This window comes from Triplophysa dalaica, chromosome 9, assembly GCF_015846415.1.
Source record: "Triplophysa dalaica isolate WHDGS20190420 chromosome 9, ASM1584641v1, whole genome shotgun sequence".
NCBI classification, from domain to species: domain Eukaryota; kingdom Metazoa; phylum Chordata; class Actinopteri; order Cypriniformes; family Nemacheilidae; genus Triplophysa; species Triplophysa dalaica.
The window spans coordinates 23,043,308-23,060,629 of NC_079550.1; the positions used below are offsets into that span (position 1 = coordinate 23,043,308).

The 17,322-nt window shown below is 37.7% G+C and overlaps 1 protein-coding gene across 2 annotated transcripts in view; it reads right to left on the reverse strand.

The window, feature by feature from the left end:
* The window catches only part of LOC130428496 (chloride channel protein 2-like), a 37,298-nt gene extending 23,847 nt beyond the window's left edge, over window positions 1-13,451 (reverse strand). Inside the window, exons 1-3 of one of the 2 annotated variants that reach the window (XM_056756586.1) lie at window positions 13,218-13,451; window positions 2,933-3,086; window positions 302-346 (exon numbers count right to left, since the gene is read on the reverse strand). In XM_056756586.1, coding sequence (XP_056612564.1) covers window positions 302-346; window positions 2,933-3,086; window positions 13,218-13,268 — 250 coding nt within the window. In that variant the 5' untranslated portion in view covers window positions 13,269-13,451. The remainder of the gene's footprint in view (window positions 1-301; window positions 347-2,932; window positions 3,087-13,217) is intronic. The other variant, XM_056756587.1, reaches the window with a different exon arrangement.
* Window positions 13,452-17,322: the final 3,871 nt, after the last annotated feature.

Below are 17,322 nucleotides of genomic sequence, written 5' to 3' on the forward strand. Positions count from 1 at the left end.
ACTGCAGTGAGATGAGATTATTGGACATCACTCCATTAAAACCAACAAACAAACCAAAACAAGCATGAAGCGTTTCGCACAATCCACTATAACTACTGGAATAAGAGCTTCACTTTAAATGATATCAGTGCATAAACGCTTCATTGTGTAATTACACACACACACACACACACACATACACATACACAGTACAGGAGGGGTGATGTAAGTTTGTTTTATTGATGAGGACACAAGTTAATTGGGAAATGACAATTAATTTTTTTATAATGTTAACAATGGCACTTGTAGACGGTTTGTTTACCAGAAAAAAAGGCCCGAGGTGTGGATTCCAGGGCGTACGAATACCCTGAGAGAGACGCAAAGAGGGAGAGAGAGAGAGACTCTTTTTAAAATCCCAATAAACCTATTTGAATCTTGCTGGTGTGTGTGCGTCGGTGAGTGTGTGCTTGCGCTTTTTGGTGTGTATATGCGTATGTTTGTGTGTGCCTGCATGTGTGTGTGTGTGTGTGAGGACACAGAAAAATAAATTAAAAGCCAGAGAGAGGAACACACGGATGAGAAAAAAGCCCCGTCCCCGTCATTAACACAAACACCCACATGCGACAAAATCTGTTTGCTGATTACAGAAAGTCTGAAAACACATTTCATTCTATACATTCAACAAGCATGTGCACACAAACACGCACACACACACACATTGTTGACGATGACTGAACCCGCATCTGAGACAGATCAACTATACGGTTGTCATGGTGATGTTCGGAGGTGATAGTTTGTTGTACTGATGATGTACTGATGATGAAATCTATTTAGCGTTTCACTGTTACCATGACAACAACACACCAATCATCCATCCGTCTGATGAGAGGAGCAGTTCTGTGGCCGCCTGCTAACCGACCCAGTAACCATGGTGACCTGTGGCACCACACACACCTCCTGCTGATGTCACATCTGTTAGAGACGAACCGGACATGTGTGTGTGTGTGTGTGCGCGTGATGTCATTGTTGGATCACACAGAAAGTGAAACGGCTAGTGGTTATTCGGTGATAATTGGACCGTCCAACAGTCCAGACTCTCTCTCTCAATCCCCTGACACACACACAATCACTCAACGACACACACACACTCGTTCAGTTTACATCACCTTTACTCAGTGGAACGATGACACCCCCATCAGGACAAACACTGAAACTACAACTGACGCAAAACTGTCTTTAGAAGTGGTGGTGAAACATGACCAGAATAATGAAATGACTGTGAACACACACTTACAAAAAACCCACCGTTTTCACCACACTATCACGGTTACTATGGTAAAGTTTTTTTTTCAACGCTTTGTCAGAATTTTGATAAGCAGCTTAACATGCATTACAGAAATAAGACTGTATAGAAATCAAGAAACACTAAATTATTTAATATCCAGTAAGCATGGTATTATTTCACATTTTTTCAATAAGATTAAGGTACATTGACAAGACTAATAATAACTGTCTGTAGGTTTATAATCTGACTGCAATATTGATAGTGCTATTATTGAAAAATAAAATGTATTTAGGATGTTTATCAGTGATACTAACCGTAAAAAGAGAATTTTCTGTAAGATTGTCTCTAAATACAAGAGCGACTGAATTGGCTACGTCAAGTTCAAACTATTTTAAGTAAAACACATTATATATATTACAACAAGTAATCAATTATAGATCCAATATTGTAGTATAAGTATATATATTTTTTTTAATTATTTAAGTCATTGTGGTATTTCGGTGCAAACATGTTGTCTTATAAAGTGACGTAAGTGTTATTCTGGCCAGCAGAGGGCGCTCCGATCACATTGATTCAACATTACAGGTGTGTTTCAAACTGCACTTTCACTTTACAAATCAGAAAACTCAAAGTTTGGATGTTTGTTGTGTTTGAGTGCAGGTGATGCGGCCTGGCGTGATGAATTCAGTCCAATCGTAAAGAGACTCTTCTGAAGATCTTTGTTCTGTCATTTGCGCTATCAATATTATAAGCGGAACGTCAGATCTTTATCTAACATTTGATCATTTGATTAAAGGGTCAAAGTACGCCATAACCAAATCACTCATGACCTTTAGGAATATTTTCCACGCTATTATTACAGTGTTTTTTTGGCGGACTGATTGCCACACATAGAACGGTAACACTGTGGGGTTATTGTGGTGGAACAGTGATTTTGTGCTCACTATGGTTTTACACCGCAAAGCTATTGAACTATAGTAAATTCATGCTTATTTTTTATAAGTGGACTTAAAGCGACACATCTCATGGCTGTTGTTTTATCACAGACAAACACATCACCATCAGTTAAAACGTTCATTTATAACAATCACACAAAATATACATCTAAACCAATAACCAGAAACGACTCTGCTATGACATATGATGTCATAAGCAATATGATATGAAACAAACGTAAATATGTGCTGTTATACTGTAAATCAATGTCCACCATAATAGCCAACATCTCAACCATGTTACCAGGGGCGGACTGACCAGTAGGAGATTCTGTCAAAGTCCAGAACGGCCGCGACCAGGTGCGGACTGGCAGACGTATTATAAACGCGAATGCATGCAACGCGAGTCGGACAAGTATGAATGTAACGCTTAAATTGGCGGAGGACCTATGTTGGCCGAAAAATCCAGGGCCGACTTTGCTTCCCAGTCCGCCCCTGGCTGTTACCGCGATCACATGTTGTTCCGATGTGCAAACACGGAGCTAAAAATCGCAGAATCAAAAAACAGACGCCTCAAAGACGCCAAGGGGTGTGTTTTACGTGCTACGGTAACAGGACTGACTGAAATGGTTAAGACACAGAGAATGTGGTGTTGGTGAAGTGTTGAAATTGTTTGAATGTTGCATAGTGCGCACAACCATGGCTCCAGCGTTGTGGAGGGGACTTGACTCACTTCGACACTTGACGCATCGTCCCTTCTCATATTCCAGCACTTTGAGTGACGGGCTGCGTTCGGAGATGGAACGGCGGTGACGGCCATCCTCTCGCAGTCGGGCCGCCTCTTCTTTTGCATAAACACCCAGTTCCTGAGTGTACCGCCCATACATCTACAGAGAGATAGAAAGAGAGAGACAGTGAGAGAGAGAGATTGACAGTGTTATATTCTGTACACACCCTCCCTCACTGACATTTACCACGGTAAACACGGTATTCACAAAACACTAAAGGGAAAGTCATAACAGATGAATGGGGGGTGTCCTTCAAACTGTGAAAGGAGCTTTTCGTGAAAGACACTTTGACTGTACCAAGAGCAACTGTAGTATGGTATTTTAAGAAGGGATTACCCTGGTAAATTGTGTGTTTTGTGTATTTCTTTTACATTTTATTCTCTCTCTCTTTCACAGACGCACGCCCTTTTGTAATAACAATTATTCTTTCATACAAACCCGAGGAGCAATACAATCCAACAATGTGCGTGTTCTGCTGACATGGTGTGTTTTGTGTTTTTGGAGAAAAGGGGTTTTTAGACTCTTGACCTGCGGAGATCTGAGTTTCCATGCACGCCCAAAAAAGGGCAAAGGTCAATAATCATATTAGTCTTCTGTCACACATCTCTCGCTCTCATATCTCTTTGAAACACCACTTCCCTTAAATATCTCGTCCTCTCTGTTTAAGCGCAGGTGTGTTAGTGACACCTGATAAACTTCCTCAACCCCGTGGCCCTGTTCAACACTTCTGTACTGAATGAAGGGCGTGTTGCTCTGTCAGCAGAAGAACACAGGACAGGAAAAATCTCTCGGAATCCCTCGCCCGCTAAAAAATATCCAGCTTAAACCAGCTTGAAGTGGCAGAAAGACCTGGTTTAAACGGGTTAAAGGGTTGGTGGGGTCTCTCATGTCACCTTTAGCTGGTGTCTGGAACATGACGGTTGGTTTGGTTCTTGGCCCAGGTTCACAAAACATTGAGCACTATTATGCATTAACTAAAATTCAACATCACACAGCTGCTCACAAAATACTGGAATAAACCGACCGAAGACACATGTCACAGTGTTTCAATAATCTTAATAGTCATAATGAACTATTCCTTTAGGTGTTTGTGTTGTGATGTTTAGCAGGTTTTAATGACATAACAGAGAATGATGTGATACTCAAAAATATCACAACCATGGCAGCGCAAAAAATCACTTCTGAAAAGACGTAAATAAAGCAAACGGAAACACAGCAGCAGTAAGAACAGAGAGAATGAAGAGCTATACATCTGTGTGTTTCAACCGACAGCCAGACAACAACAGTCACATGACCACAACAGAAGAATATATATAACAAAAATAACATTTGACACACAGGACGATAGAGATAGAGAGAGGAACATGCTAAAACACACACACAAACACAAGCACACACATGCACACGCACGCACGCACACACACGCGCTAACACACGCACACACACACACTATTGAGAAAAAGGTCTCAAGTCAGATTTACCCAATGCCTCAGCAGGTCATTACAGTCATGTGTGTGTGTGTGTGTGTGTGTGTGTGTTTGTGTGCATGCGTGCGTTTACGTTTTTTTGGCACAACTTAATACTTAAAGCATCCTGGGAAATGTAAATTACAAGAAAACTTTAAAAAGCGCTGCATGCGGTGACACACACAAAAAGCCGTTTGGAAAGCTAAAAAGGTCAACACTAAAACTAGGGGAGAGGAAGAAAAGATGAAGAACAACTGAAAAAAGAAGATATACAAGCGAAACAAACACAGAGAGAGAGGAAGAGAGCGAGAGCGATGTTTGGCTGTACAACAGTAGGTTGATTCATGCTGCAGTGTGAGAAGAATTTCAATTTTTTGGTAAGTGGGAGAAAGGAACAAAGCGAAAGAGAAAAACGACAGGACGAAGAACAGCAGCTCATGTCAGACCGAGAGAAAGAGAAAAGATTTCTCTCTCTCTCTCTCTCTCTCTCTCTCTCTCTGACGGTGCAGCAGGTGTAATACATCACAGCAGCAGAGGAGATGCTCATGAGGTTCTTCACAACTCATCCCAGCAAACTCATTTTGAAAGTCAAGAAAACAGTTTTTTCTTGACATTATTCTGTTTACATGCAGAGATGATTTTAAGAGAAAGCCTTAAAAAGAGAGAGAAAGAGAGAGAAAGGGATAGAGAGAGAGAGAGAGAGAGAGAGAGGTGTTTGAGGTCCAGCTCTGTGGGTAAGACGAACACAAAGTGAGCTGTTTCGTCTGCACGTGCTCAGATTCATCACTGTGACACCATTCACACAAACACGCAAACACACAGAGGGGGTCTGTCCTATAAGTGTGTGTGTGTTCTGCAGGGTGAATGGTACAGTACATGTTGTCCAGGGTGAGCGTTACACAGCTGTAACAATACTGCAACAATGCGTGAGAAATGAGCGAAATACAACAAACATAGAGCGTTTGTGAGACAAAGATGAGAAACCATTCAATGGATAAAAGTTATACAAAATATGTACAATTATTAAAAAATTAAAAGAGTAAAAAGAACGAAAGTGGAAAATGGTGAGGGGGAAATTATTCAGTTTGGAAGTGAAAAACATTGGCGTAAAGTGTAATTAAATTGTATTTGGTCATCGCCAGAGAACAAAATGAATAAATATTACTTTGAGAATGATTAACATCATGTCCGAAAGATCACAGGGTTACAGTAACAGGGTTGACGCTATTATTGTTGACATTATAATATATATATTAAAAGCTCTTCACTTTTTAATGGAAAAAAAAAAACACATGACACACATACACAAGAGAATTAGAGGGAATAAAGACTCTCTCTCTCTCTCTCTCTCTCTCTCTCTGTTTGTGTGTATAAATCTCAGGATTTGTTTTCATATTTGTGTCTTAAGTCCAAGTACATAAAAGCCAAAGAAACAAGAACAGATTGCTGGAACAATAACACACAATTACACAACAGTCCAAAAGCCTCCGTAGATAATCTTACACAAGCTCATTCATTTAAAAACACTCGCACCTGTGCAGTCACAAACACACACACACACACAAATCCCACAGAAGTGTTGTCATTCCTCACAATGAATAATGATTATTATTCATTCACACATTTATAACTGTTTATTTAGTAATTAATAATTGGCTTTTTTTACAATTATTAACCAAAAACGTATAAATTATTTGAAAAACCTTAATAAAGTTGTTTGTTGTTTTGAAGATATATTTTTTTTATGTTTTCAGAATAAAATCTGTTGGTCAGACATCGGTCAGTTCTTCAGTTCTAAGCTTCCCAGTAGACCTCCGCAAGGAATCAATTACTGTAGACTAGTTTAAATCTAATACAATTAGTATACAATAAAATATAAATATACATAAATATAAATAAAATATAAAATAAATGGTTATTAGCCAGACTGATAACCAAACACAGATCGGATGTTAACTTAGGGTCAGGCCATGCGTCTGATAAAACCGTCTACAAACAGTGTGTGTGTGTGTGTCTGTCTGTGTGTGTCACAATGGATTTTGGAGGAATTCAGAGGTTATCAGACGCAGGACTTACATTGTTATCACGGTTTCACTTTTTTTCCCAATGTACACTGTTTCAAAGAGGCTTGACAGAAAACATTTAAATACATAAAGATAAAAAATGTATCTGCAACAACTGAATGAACTAAATGTGAGTGCATGTGGTGAGGAACAAAATGTGCAGAGATCTTCCGCTGAACCAACCCTTCACTTCTGAGAAGTACCGATCTTCAGACGGACCTGTCGCACAAAACTATTGCACATGAACAAACAACACCTTCATGTGCTGCTCCGGTTCTGAAGTTTATCAGATTACCTGCTCAAACCTGAAGCCAAAAATAACAAAAGAAGACATTCCGTCACTGGATTTGATCCGGATTTAGTGTAAACACTTTGTGTTTTCTCTAAACACATCACTGTGTACATCCACACATCTTTGGTCTCACATGACTACACTACTGCTCGTCACACAACATATTTACCATAAATACAAAAAGATGTTGGGCAAAAAAGACGATAGATAAAATATAACAAATATTTTTAAAAAATCGTTCATATTTCCCCAAGTACTGAACATTTTTACAACAGGGAGCGTATCATTCATTTGTCGCTTAATTAACATGGCGGGTGTGTAGTCAAATTTAACATCACCTTCACGTCATCTCATACAATTGCAGACTCACTTAGTTTTGAGAAAATCTTGTATGTTATATCTTAAATGTAAAAAAACCTGACCCTGTTTGATCAAGGTGTGCGACTGATCCATTTCAATATACCCAAGTGTACCCAAAAATAACGTTTTATTTACAGGTTTGTGGCTCTTCGTTTCTTTTTTTAATTCAGCATTGTAATCTAATGTTTAATGATCTTTTTTTAGATATCTATCACACACAGATATATATCTAAATATCTAGGATCTGTATTAAATCTATTATCATTGACTCGATGAATCGAATCGAGAGCTTGTGAATCGGAATGGGAACATCAGAATCGATACCCAAAAGTGGGCAAACGTATGTTTAATAAAACAAATATAGCTGCAAGCAGAAAATATTGGGGCTCAGGCACTATTTTACCGAACATTCTCATTTTGTAAACACAAGTCAAAACGAAAAACTATTTATTGATCAATATTACTGATCAATGCTTTTTATATTCTTAAGAATCTTGGTTGAATGGTTTTTATTTTCAGTTTTTCAGTCAACAGACTGATATGCTCTTTTAGGCGTTGCTCCAGGGGGATTGTCCCTGTAATAAGTGCACTGTAAGTCGTTTTGGATAAAAGCGTCTGCCAAATGCCCAAATGTAAATGTAAATGTAGATGTAGATGTTCTCATAACAGAATTTCAGATTTAGTCAGAAAAAACTTTAAGAGCAGGAATTGGTCATGGTCGTTCCAGCATCTACAGTCACACGTACAGCACTTCTGCTTTCTTACTTCTTTTATTCTATTAAGGTCTGATAAAAAACCTTCGAGCAAGCATTGGGCGCATTTAGAAATCACAGAAGATGATGCAGATTTTCCAGGAACGTCTGAATGATTGACAGGATGAACACAGAAGAAGATCAACACTCAATGTTTCGGATACTGTTTCTCTCTGTGAATGAGGAAAATCAGTATCACAGCGATGATCATGTCCATCAGTATCACACACAACACCAACACCTCCATAACAACATTCCACAACGATCTCCTTGTTTGTAGAACAGGAACTTGACTGTAAAACCGCAAAATAAGATTTTTAATGATGCACGTTTTCTCGCCAGATCTGTGTTGAAATCCTCGAACATCTTGATTTTGTGGCCGTGTAGGAAATGTCCATATGAGACGATACAGTTTCTTTTACAATGTATCAGTGAAATCTGATTATCATCGATTGTTGGGTTTAGGTCTCAGACGTGATCCAGCTCGGGATGCTCCAAAAAAGTGACAAATAGAAGTTCGATAAATAAGTTTTTCATGTACTCCCTTGCATTTTTCCCTTCGATGCGCTCGGGTAGTCCTACTACTTAAATGTTTTGACGCTTAGAGCGAGACATCAGATCAGGTTTATGTAAGCCAGTTTTGATTGAAGACCCCTTGCAGCCCTCTCCACCCGAGTTATCTGGTCACTGTGTTCTGAGAGTCCGCTTCCATCTCGCTGATAGCTGTTGTCTGAGCTTTTAAGGTGGTCGATTGACCAAGCGAGTCGATTGAAGATCGATTGGCTCTAGAAGTGTAATGAAGTCCTCGGTCATATCTTTTCTGCACTTATCGAGTTCTTTGATAAAAGTCTTGAATGTAAGTTGTGTGGAGACAGGCTCGGTCTCACCATCTTGCCGCCTTCCTGGCCCTGAGATTGTTTGACTTGGGTCTGTTCTAGACCCGCTCTCGTAGATTTGCACATTTTGAATGAAGATTTTGTAATGTCGAAAATCAAATACAAAAAGCGAATCCACCGCTTTTTTAAAGGATTACATGAAATTATGCAGAGCTTCGCATTAACCGACCGGAAGTCCTTCTGCAGTGAAGATTAATTACAGACGCTCTAAAAGTGACAACATAAACGAGCATTACTGCAGTAAACTTCCGATAAACATTCAGAAACAATAGGGCGTCTGTAGATTATGTCTAATACCAAGCAAATAAAAAGTGAGGAGAAGTGTTACTTGGCTAAACTTTTGTCTACAATATTTTTCATTAAGACTGTTTTCATATACCAAGGTCAATATAACATACGCTTTCTTGAAATGCGACCGAACTATATGACCCATTCAACAAATTCAATAATTTGTTTATTTAATACAATTATTAAACAATAACATTCATTTAAATATAAATTGTTATATTATTAGACACTAGCCAAACACGGACCGGAAGTTAACTGCAGTCCAGGCGTGCGTCCCATAAAAGGGTCTATAAAGAAATGATACTGATGCATATCTTAAAGTATTTCTGTGATCTGATGTCATGAACTTCATAAACTGTGTCAAAACAAAAGAATCTTGGGCAAATTTATGATTATATAAAAAACTGTGATGTAACATCAGAAGATGATATGAATGTAGCATTGTGATTGATGGAAATGAATGAAACTTCTCTTCTTTATTTAGTTTTATTTAGTTTTACTGTATTGACTGCTGTTTTTGAGAGTTGTACACTATGTGTTTACAAAAAAGACAATAAAAATATGATTTAAAAAATGTGTCAAATCCAGAGACCAGACTGACGGTGTGATGTCATGTCCGCCTGAAACGGAATGAAACCATCTGATCTGGGTTATGAAACTCTGTGTGTGTGCGTGCTTCACAAACTCCTGAACCCTTCTTTACTCTTCAAAAAAACACTGTTTAACATTAACTGACCCACAAAGACACACACACACTCCAATGATTTACTAGGAAGGAACCCTCATTAAATCTGATGTTACCGTCTCACACACCTGAGAGACGAGTTTGTGTGTGTCTATTTATCAAGGTTCCCATGAGAAATGGAGTGATAAACGAACAAAAGAGAAGAATGAATCTTTCACTCTGTCTGAGAGAGAGAGATGTAAAGAGAGACAGAAAGAGAACGACACAGTGAGAGAGTGAGAGAGAGAGAGTGAGTGAGAGTGAGACATACAGCTGATTGGTACAGTACAACTCTCTGTATAGAAGAACTTTAAGAAAATGACCTGTAACCATGACGACCACGACCATCAGCCCCCACTGGCCCAAAAGAAGTAAAGATTGATGGAGCGGCACTGGACGCCGTCCAGAAGAAACTTTTTACACACATGTACACTTACAAAAGACATTTTCTCACTCACACACAAACACTTACACAACAAACACACACAAGACACACACACTTACACAACACACATACAAGACACACTCACACAAACACACACAAGACACACAGACACGCATACAAACAAACAAACACACACAAAACACACACACACACACAGACACACACACACACACAACTCTAGAGTTGCAAGAAAGAGAGAAATAAGAGAGACCTGTGTGTGTGTGTGTGTGTGTGTGTGCGCGTGTACGCATGTACGCATGTGTGCGTGTTGGGTTGGGTATCACACAAATCCATTTAGATAGCATCTTTGTTTAACAAATCAACTACACACCAAGTAAGGCAACTCACACACCTTCAAACACAGGAGTATCAACACAATGTCAAACAATATCCAACCATGTGAATCACAGAACAACCTCATACCACTTCCAATCTGTTCAATTACATCCCATAATTCCTCATGTGAAGTGTATGTATGTGTGAACCAAATGTCGCCACTAAAATAATCATAGAAACCATTTTTGAGCTAAAGGACATTTTTTTCATGTTTTGTTTCTAGCGGTTACGAGAATCTTCTGTTTGTATAATAGATTAAAGTCATTATGTCTATAAAAAAGTTCCTCGTTAAACATGATTACATGCAACAAGTACTTGTTTCCCACGTATCACGAAAAAAAATCAATATACTGAGATCTTGTTATTTTCACAAACAAAATGAAAGTAATAAATAAACAGCGCTTTTGAATAAGTCTATTGTACAAACAGAATCTGTAGCACTTTGAGATTTATGTAAATATGACGTGCTCTATAAACAAAATGTATTCTTATTATTATTTCAGTTTAAAACTAAACCTGTGACCTTTGAAGATCTCATCTGTCAGACGTCTTGCTCTGAAACCATTTAAAAGTGTTCATTTAAAGTAACAATATTAAATATTTTTGAATGATTTACATGTTGTGACCTTGCTGCTCCATCTTTGATTTCTTGATTGATTTGTTCATCATAACTTTTCATCATTCCTTCATTTTTGTATGTAGGCTTTGCAAAAAAAGTATTAAAATAGTAGAAATTCAGTGAATTTTTTTTTTATTTCCTGTAAATTGTCAGTTTAAAAGATTCAAGCTTTGCCATGATTTTCCGACCTTATCGGGAGATTTTTTGCTTGCTTTTAAAACATTACTATCTCAACGATTACGCTCGATTTATAGTGGGAAGCATAAATCCTTATCACAATTAAAATACGATTAACCGTGCAGCCCAAAAACAACGAGAAGCGGTGAGACAGAGTGAAAGACAATAAGACAGACAGACATTTCTCTACACACAGTTCATTCATTAACTGAACCACCAGATGAGAAGATCAAAAGAAATCAATAATCCATAATGACACGTGTGAAAGCTCAGAGGACACACTTATCAGCTCCAACACACACACACAAGGTTTATTGATCCAATAAACACTTCTAATAAACACATACAGTACACACTCATTTCTGAAAAATTGAAAACACAATTTCTCAATTCTCGACCAAACAAACCGTTGTAAACTATCTGACGGTTCTGTTTAACGTGTTGACAAAATGTTAATGCTCTTTGGATAAAAGCGTCCAAAAAAGTGTAGCATGTAAATGCAACAAACAGGATGTTTCAATACCCATAATGCACTTCAGCAGACGCTCACACTATTCACTAAAAATGGAAATCGGCATTTTCTGACAGATCTCAGATCAGGTGCTCTCTTCTGATCGTAGTTGCGTCATTTGAAAACTTTTCAAAGTCTGTTTTGGTTACATTTAGTCTGTATAGTTGAACATTTCACCAGAATGAACTGCAGTCAAATTGTGACGTTCACATAGAGAGTGAGACGTTCACATACAATATAAACACATGCGATTGTTGTTGTGATGATGATGACACCCGGATCTCTAACGCGTCACTGAGATCACTCAGCGGATAATCAGACAACTTCACCTTCAGCCATCACAACAAAACTCAAACCGGCATAAGAAATGTCGTTCCACCAAGAGATTAAAGTAATATATCAATAATAGAGCAAATGGAAACTTTATCTCATGTGCGTCTCAGATGTTTCTCGTGAGAAAGAGTCAGAAATCTGACAACAGTCATGAGAGTTTGAGAAGAGATGTCAACAGTGTGTCAAACTCATTAATTACTGTAATTGAATTACTGTTCCCTTGAGAAAGTAAAGTAAGGGATTACTCTTTTCTGTGATTCAGTTACAGTTACTTCTGAGGTATTTGAACTAAACACTGTAATATAATTGTGATGAATATGAGTCTAACTTAAAAATGTCAGCTTTAATGTGTCCTTCTCACATTTGTTATACTTTGGTCAATGAATAAGAATGATTTATGTACTTGTTATTATTTGTTTGAATGAACTAAATAAGCAGTTTCATCGAATCAATTCTAATCAAGGTTGATGTAGGTAGAAAGTAATTAGTTATTAAATACTTTTTTGAGGGAGTCATTTGTACTGTAATCTAATTACACTATTGAATGTCATTAGTAACTAGTAATGGATTACTTTTCCAGAGTAACTTACCCAACACTGGTCAACTGAGCTAAGATTTGTCAAGTCTGTGATCAAAAGTCAATATTACTGAAGATCTCAATTAATATGACACATTCCTCATCACATTATTTTACCTTAACAATCTACATTCATTTACAACTTCAGACTCTTCATGTGTTTACACAATTCAACACTTCATTCAGATTTATGAAACACGACTCAGATGTGTGTGCTGCGCGATAACATTCTCACAACAGAGACGGAGTGACTGACAGCTCTGAAATGTAACACACACTTACAGATACACACTCACAATCTCTCGTGTCACAGTGTTGTGTATGCGTTGTGAAACTTCCACGGGCGGCGTGACTTTCTATAAAAACACATAAAAAGAGAAGAAACACTCACCAAAGTTTGCTCATATTGGAGCGCGCGCTGGTCTATTCCGTCTACTGCCATGACTGAAACTCACACACACACACACACTTCAAGCACTGAGGTAAGATCACACAACACGAGATCTCACTCCACACAAACTCAAACACTCGTGGAAGTGCAGCGCGTCAGCGCGACTGTCGCGTAATGAAACGTTGTGACAGAGTTCGTGTCTCATGAGTGAAAGAAGTTTGTGTTCAGCTGAATATGAGGCGGGATTTACAGTCTCCGCCCACTCGCACACGTTCAGCGCGCGCTGCGCAAGTCTGTCTGCGTATGACGTTAAAGTATCGCGAGATTCATCCGACAGCTCACCTTTGGATTCGCTGTCGCGATATTTACAAGTCGAGACAAATTTTGAAGGTATGCTTTTATTATTTTGTTTTTTTCAGAAACACTCAGATACACTTCACAATAACCGGTAGTACAATTCCTACATGTTTTAGTCTTTTTAAGCTTTACAACAGTAAACTGTAAGGATTTAATTTACTACAGTTGATCACTTCACTAGTTAATACTTAAAATACTGTAGTATACAATTAAGTGTAGGAATCAGGCTACTATAATATAGTCTGCTACAGTTTCTATAGTAAATGCTCAAATGCACTTCAGTATTTCCTCGTGTATGAAATAAGGCCTTAATACATGGTATAATTAATTATAATTTACGGCTCTAAAAATGTAAGATTCACAAGTTTAATATACATTACTTATAGGTACACTTAACCAAACTGCACCTTTGTATATTATTTATATTTGTTATCCTTAAGGTCCTTTATTGTTCCTTTTTCTTTTATATTTCTTGTGTTGTGTACTGTATGTATTGTGTTTTTAAGACAATAGAGGAGCCAATGTAACCAAAACAAAATTGGCATATAAACCTGATTCTGATTCATAAATAACATGTAGATAAAATAAGTCAGATGTGTGAAAGATGTATTTGTGCTGTATATAGATGTTTAGTGGTGTTTGCGCTCATATTAAAACTCATTCAGCAGATGAAGAAGAAAGTTAAACCTTGATGAAACTTTATCAGCTTTTGTTTAAGACTGAGGTTGACTTACATTGGTCAATGAATAACGTTTATTTGTACATAAACACCAAAAATAGAATCTATACGCAGAAAAAAAGCAAATAAAAGACGTCAAAGCAGATTCAATGATCTTTCATTGTCATTTTTTTCGTTCCTGCAGTAAAATATTAAACTGTTGGTACTTTTCCAGGAATCATGAGATGAAGCACTCATTGTGTTCAATGTAAATTTGTGGTCAGATGAATTTGCTTGTAGCGGCCGTGAAGAACTCTGCTAGTGTTTTTTTTAACAAACAGATTTAAAAATACCCAACAAATAATAGCAGGAATTGTCTCCATCCCGAACTGACCCCTGTCACTTTAAAATACAAACACTTTTCATAGGCACTTACATTTATTTGTCTAGCCCTCACATTTACAAGTAGGAATATATTTAAAGCAAAAAGATTATTCAGTTGTGTGTGTGTCTAGCAAAGCTCTGGAGTTAATATGATGATAAACAGTGACTTTAATAACCTGTGAGGGATGGTTAATGATTATTATAAGCATTTCTGTGGAGCGTGAGAAACTCTAGACATTTTTGTGAAGAATTTTTGTGTTCCGAAGAGGACAGTCTCAACTCAACTCATCTTTATTCATATAGCACCAATGATAACATTAATTGTTGACCAGGGTGCTGGACAAACAAAGAAATGGTCAATCAATAAACCCAAAGTTGCTGCATATTTGAATATTTCTAATGATTTGAGGAACATCACAAGCTTGCATCTGTCTCAACTTGGACCTTTGACATCCCTCTCTGACCTCTAGTAGAGTATAAACCGGTAGACAGGTTACCTAACCCTAACCTGTGCATGAGTCACCATAATGTCACCATTCCATTTTCTTCCTTTATATTCCATTTACTGTCATTTCAGGGGCTTGACTATAAATGTTCTGAACATCAGAGCTCATCAACACATCATGACAATGGATGAACTTTAAGTGTGTGTTCAGTATGTGTACTTTAAACTATTGAAATGATGGTCTGTTTATTTATTTACTTTTTCGAAGAATTGATCCTTTGGGTGTATTTTTAGAAACACACACCCTTATCCAACACATGCACGCACGCACACACACACACACACAGACACACACACACACACACACACACACACACGCCTGTATCTTTCAGATTCCATTCTCAATTCACTTCTTATTACTGACAAAGCATCAGCCAATCAGAGGACAGAATTTTGGCCAGTCACATACACACAGATTAAGTTTACTGTGAACACAATGTCCTCAGGTAAATTCTCTCTCTCTATCACCTGTATTACCGTATATTTAGGGGCCAAGATTTCTTCTTCTTTTTCCAAATGGGAGTCTATGGCAGCCCTATCAACCGTTATTTGGCACACTTGTTGTGTTGGTGCTAAATAGTCCTGTTACCAAGTATGGGGTCTCTAGCAGTCACTCTATAGCACCACAAGCAGTTCAAAAATACACGTTGTAAGCGACTGTAACTTTTGAAGACCATTGATCTACAGAAGTTCTATTCTGCAAATGGCATCCACTCCTACTGCTCATAAACATTCCATGTGTTATATTAAAACTCCGATCATTACTTCAGCGGCCATCTTGAAAGGTACAGTATTGCATTTCTAGTCCTAGAAATTGTCATCGTTTATTTGGAAAAACGGCTGACACGATCTTTGGACAGAGGTGCACAGATGTTATCTAACATGGATCTGAGGCCGTATCTTGGCTATTCTTCAATCTATCGGTATGAAACTCGGTATGCTTCATTGACACCTCGGAGTGGGGGTCCGTGCTAAATATGGGAACAGCGACACCAATGGGCAGCGACAGCTATTTTTGCTCGTAACTTTGGATATGTTTATCAGAAAACCGTGATCTCTGTGTCTACAGATTCCTCAGGCTCACCATTTTGAAATCTGTCATAAATCGTCATATCTTGAATCAGATGATATATTGTCAGGAAATTTGGTATGCGTCATTGAGTTTTTGTCCCGGACGTACCTGTGAAGTTTCAAGACAGCACCCACTAGCGTTCATGAGATTGCTTATAACTCTTGAACACTTTGCTGAAATTATTTTTCTGACGGTATTTTTTTCTCCTGGTCGTGCCGATTCGATTGGTGCTTAGTTTATAATTTTCTTACATTTGGTTCATAACTTATTGTAAAGCATGTGAAAAACAATGTTTTTTCCACTGCTGATTTGACAAATGTCGTCCCATTTTTTCCAAGCTCCGCTCGTATGATCTTTGGACCAACGGCACAGAATTGGACAAATTCATTTTTTTAGTTGGGCAATTTCTCAAGAAATACCTCTTCAAAGTTGACAGTTGCCTGCGACATTGTATCTTTCTCGTAAAAAACATATCTTAACAGATGTAATTATTTTAACAATCAAGTCAACTGAGTGGCAAAACCAGATAAACCGCATGTCTTAGGTACAAGAGGTCAAAGGTTCGAAGCCCAAGTAGTGTGTTTAAACGTAAAGTCTATAATTTGATTTCATTCTCTATGATTTGTCATCAGTTTGATTTCATTCTCACCTATTCTCCATTTCCTATTTACTTCTCACGTACGTTCGATACCTGCTCTTGTTGCCCTGTGCTGCTCTGGCTATATGCTTTCGGGGACTTGGCCCAGTGTCGCAGCTTGAATCTATACTATATTCCAAGACTCATTAATCCGTGTTACTGTAAATAAAATTTTTGTCTCATTCTAGCTATAAAAGAAAATCACTCTCCACACAGTTTAAATAAATAAAAATTTAAAGTTGATCCTGTTTAATTCGTTCTTCAATTGACCTACATGTTCTCTAATCTTATCAAATCTAATTCCTAAATCATTATTTCTCAAAGTTAATTTGAGAAACAGTTTCAGAAGATTTAATGTCTAATTCTGCATTATTTAATTAATGAACACATGCAGTGAAAAGACAGACACGATGCTTACGGTTCATTACTATTCATTTTTATGAAATCAGGATTTACAAGGATTTTTTTAATGTTGGTGTTTTTCTCTTTGTC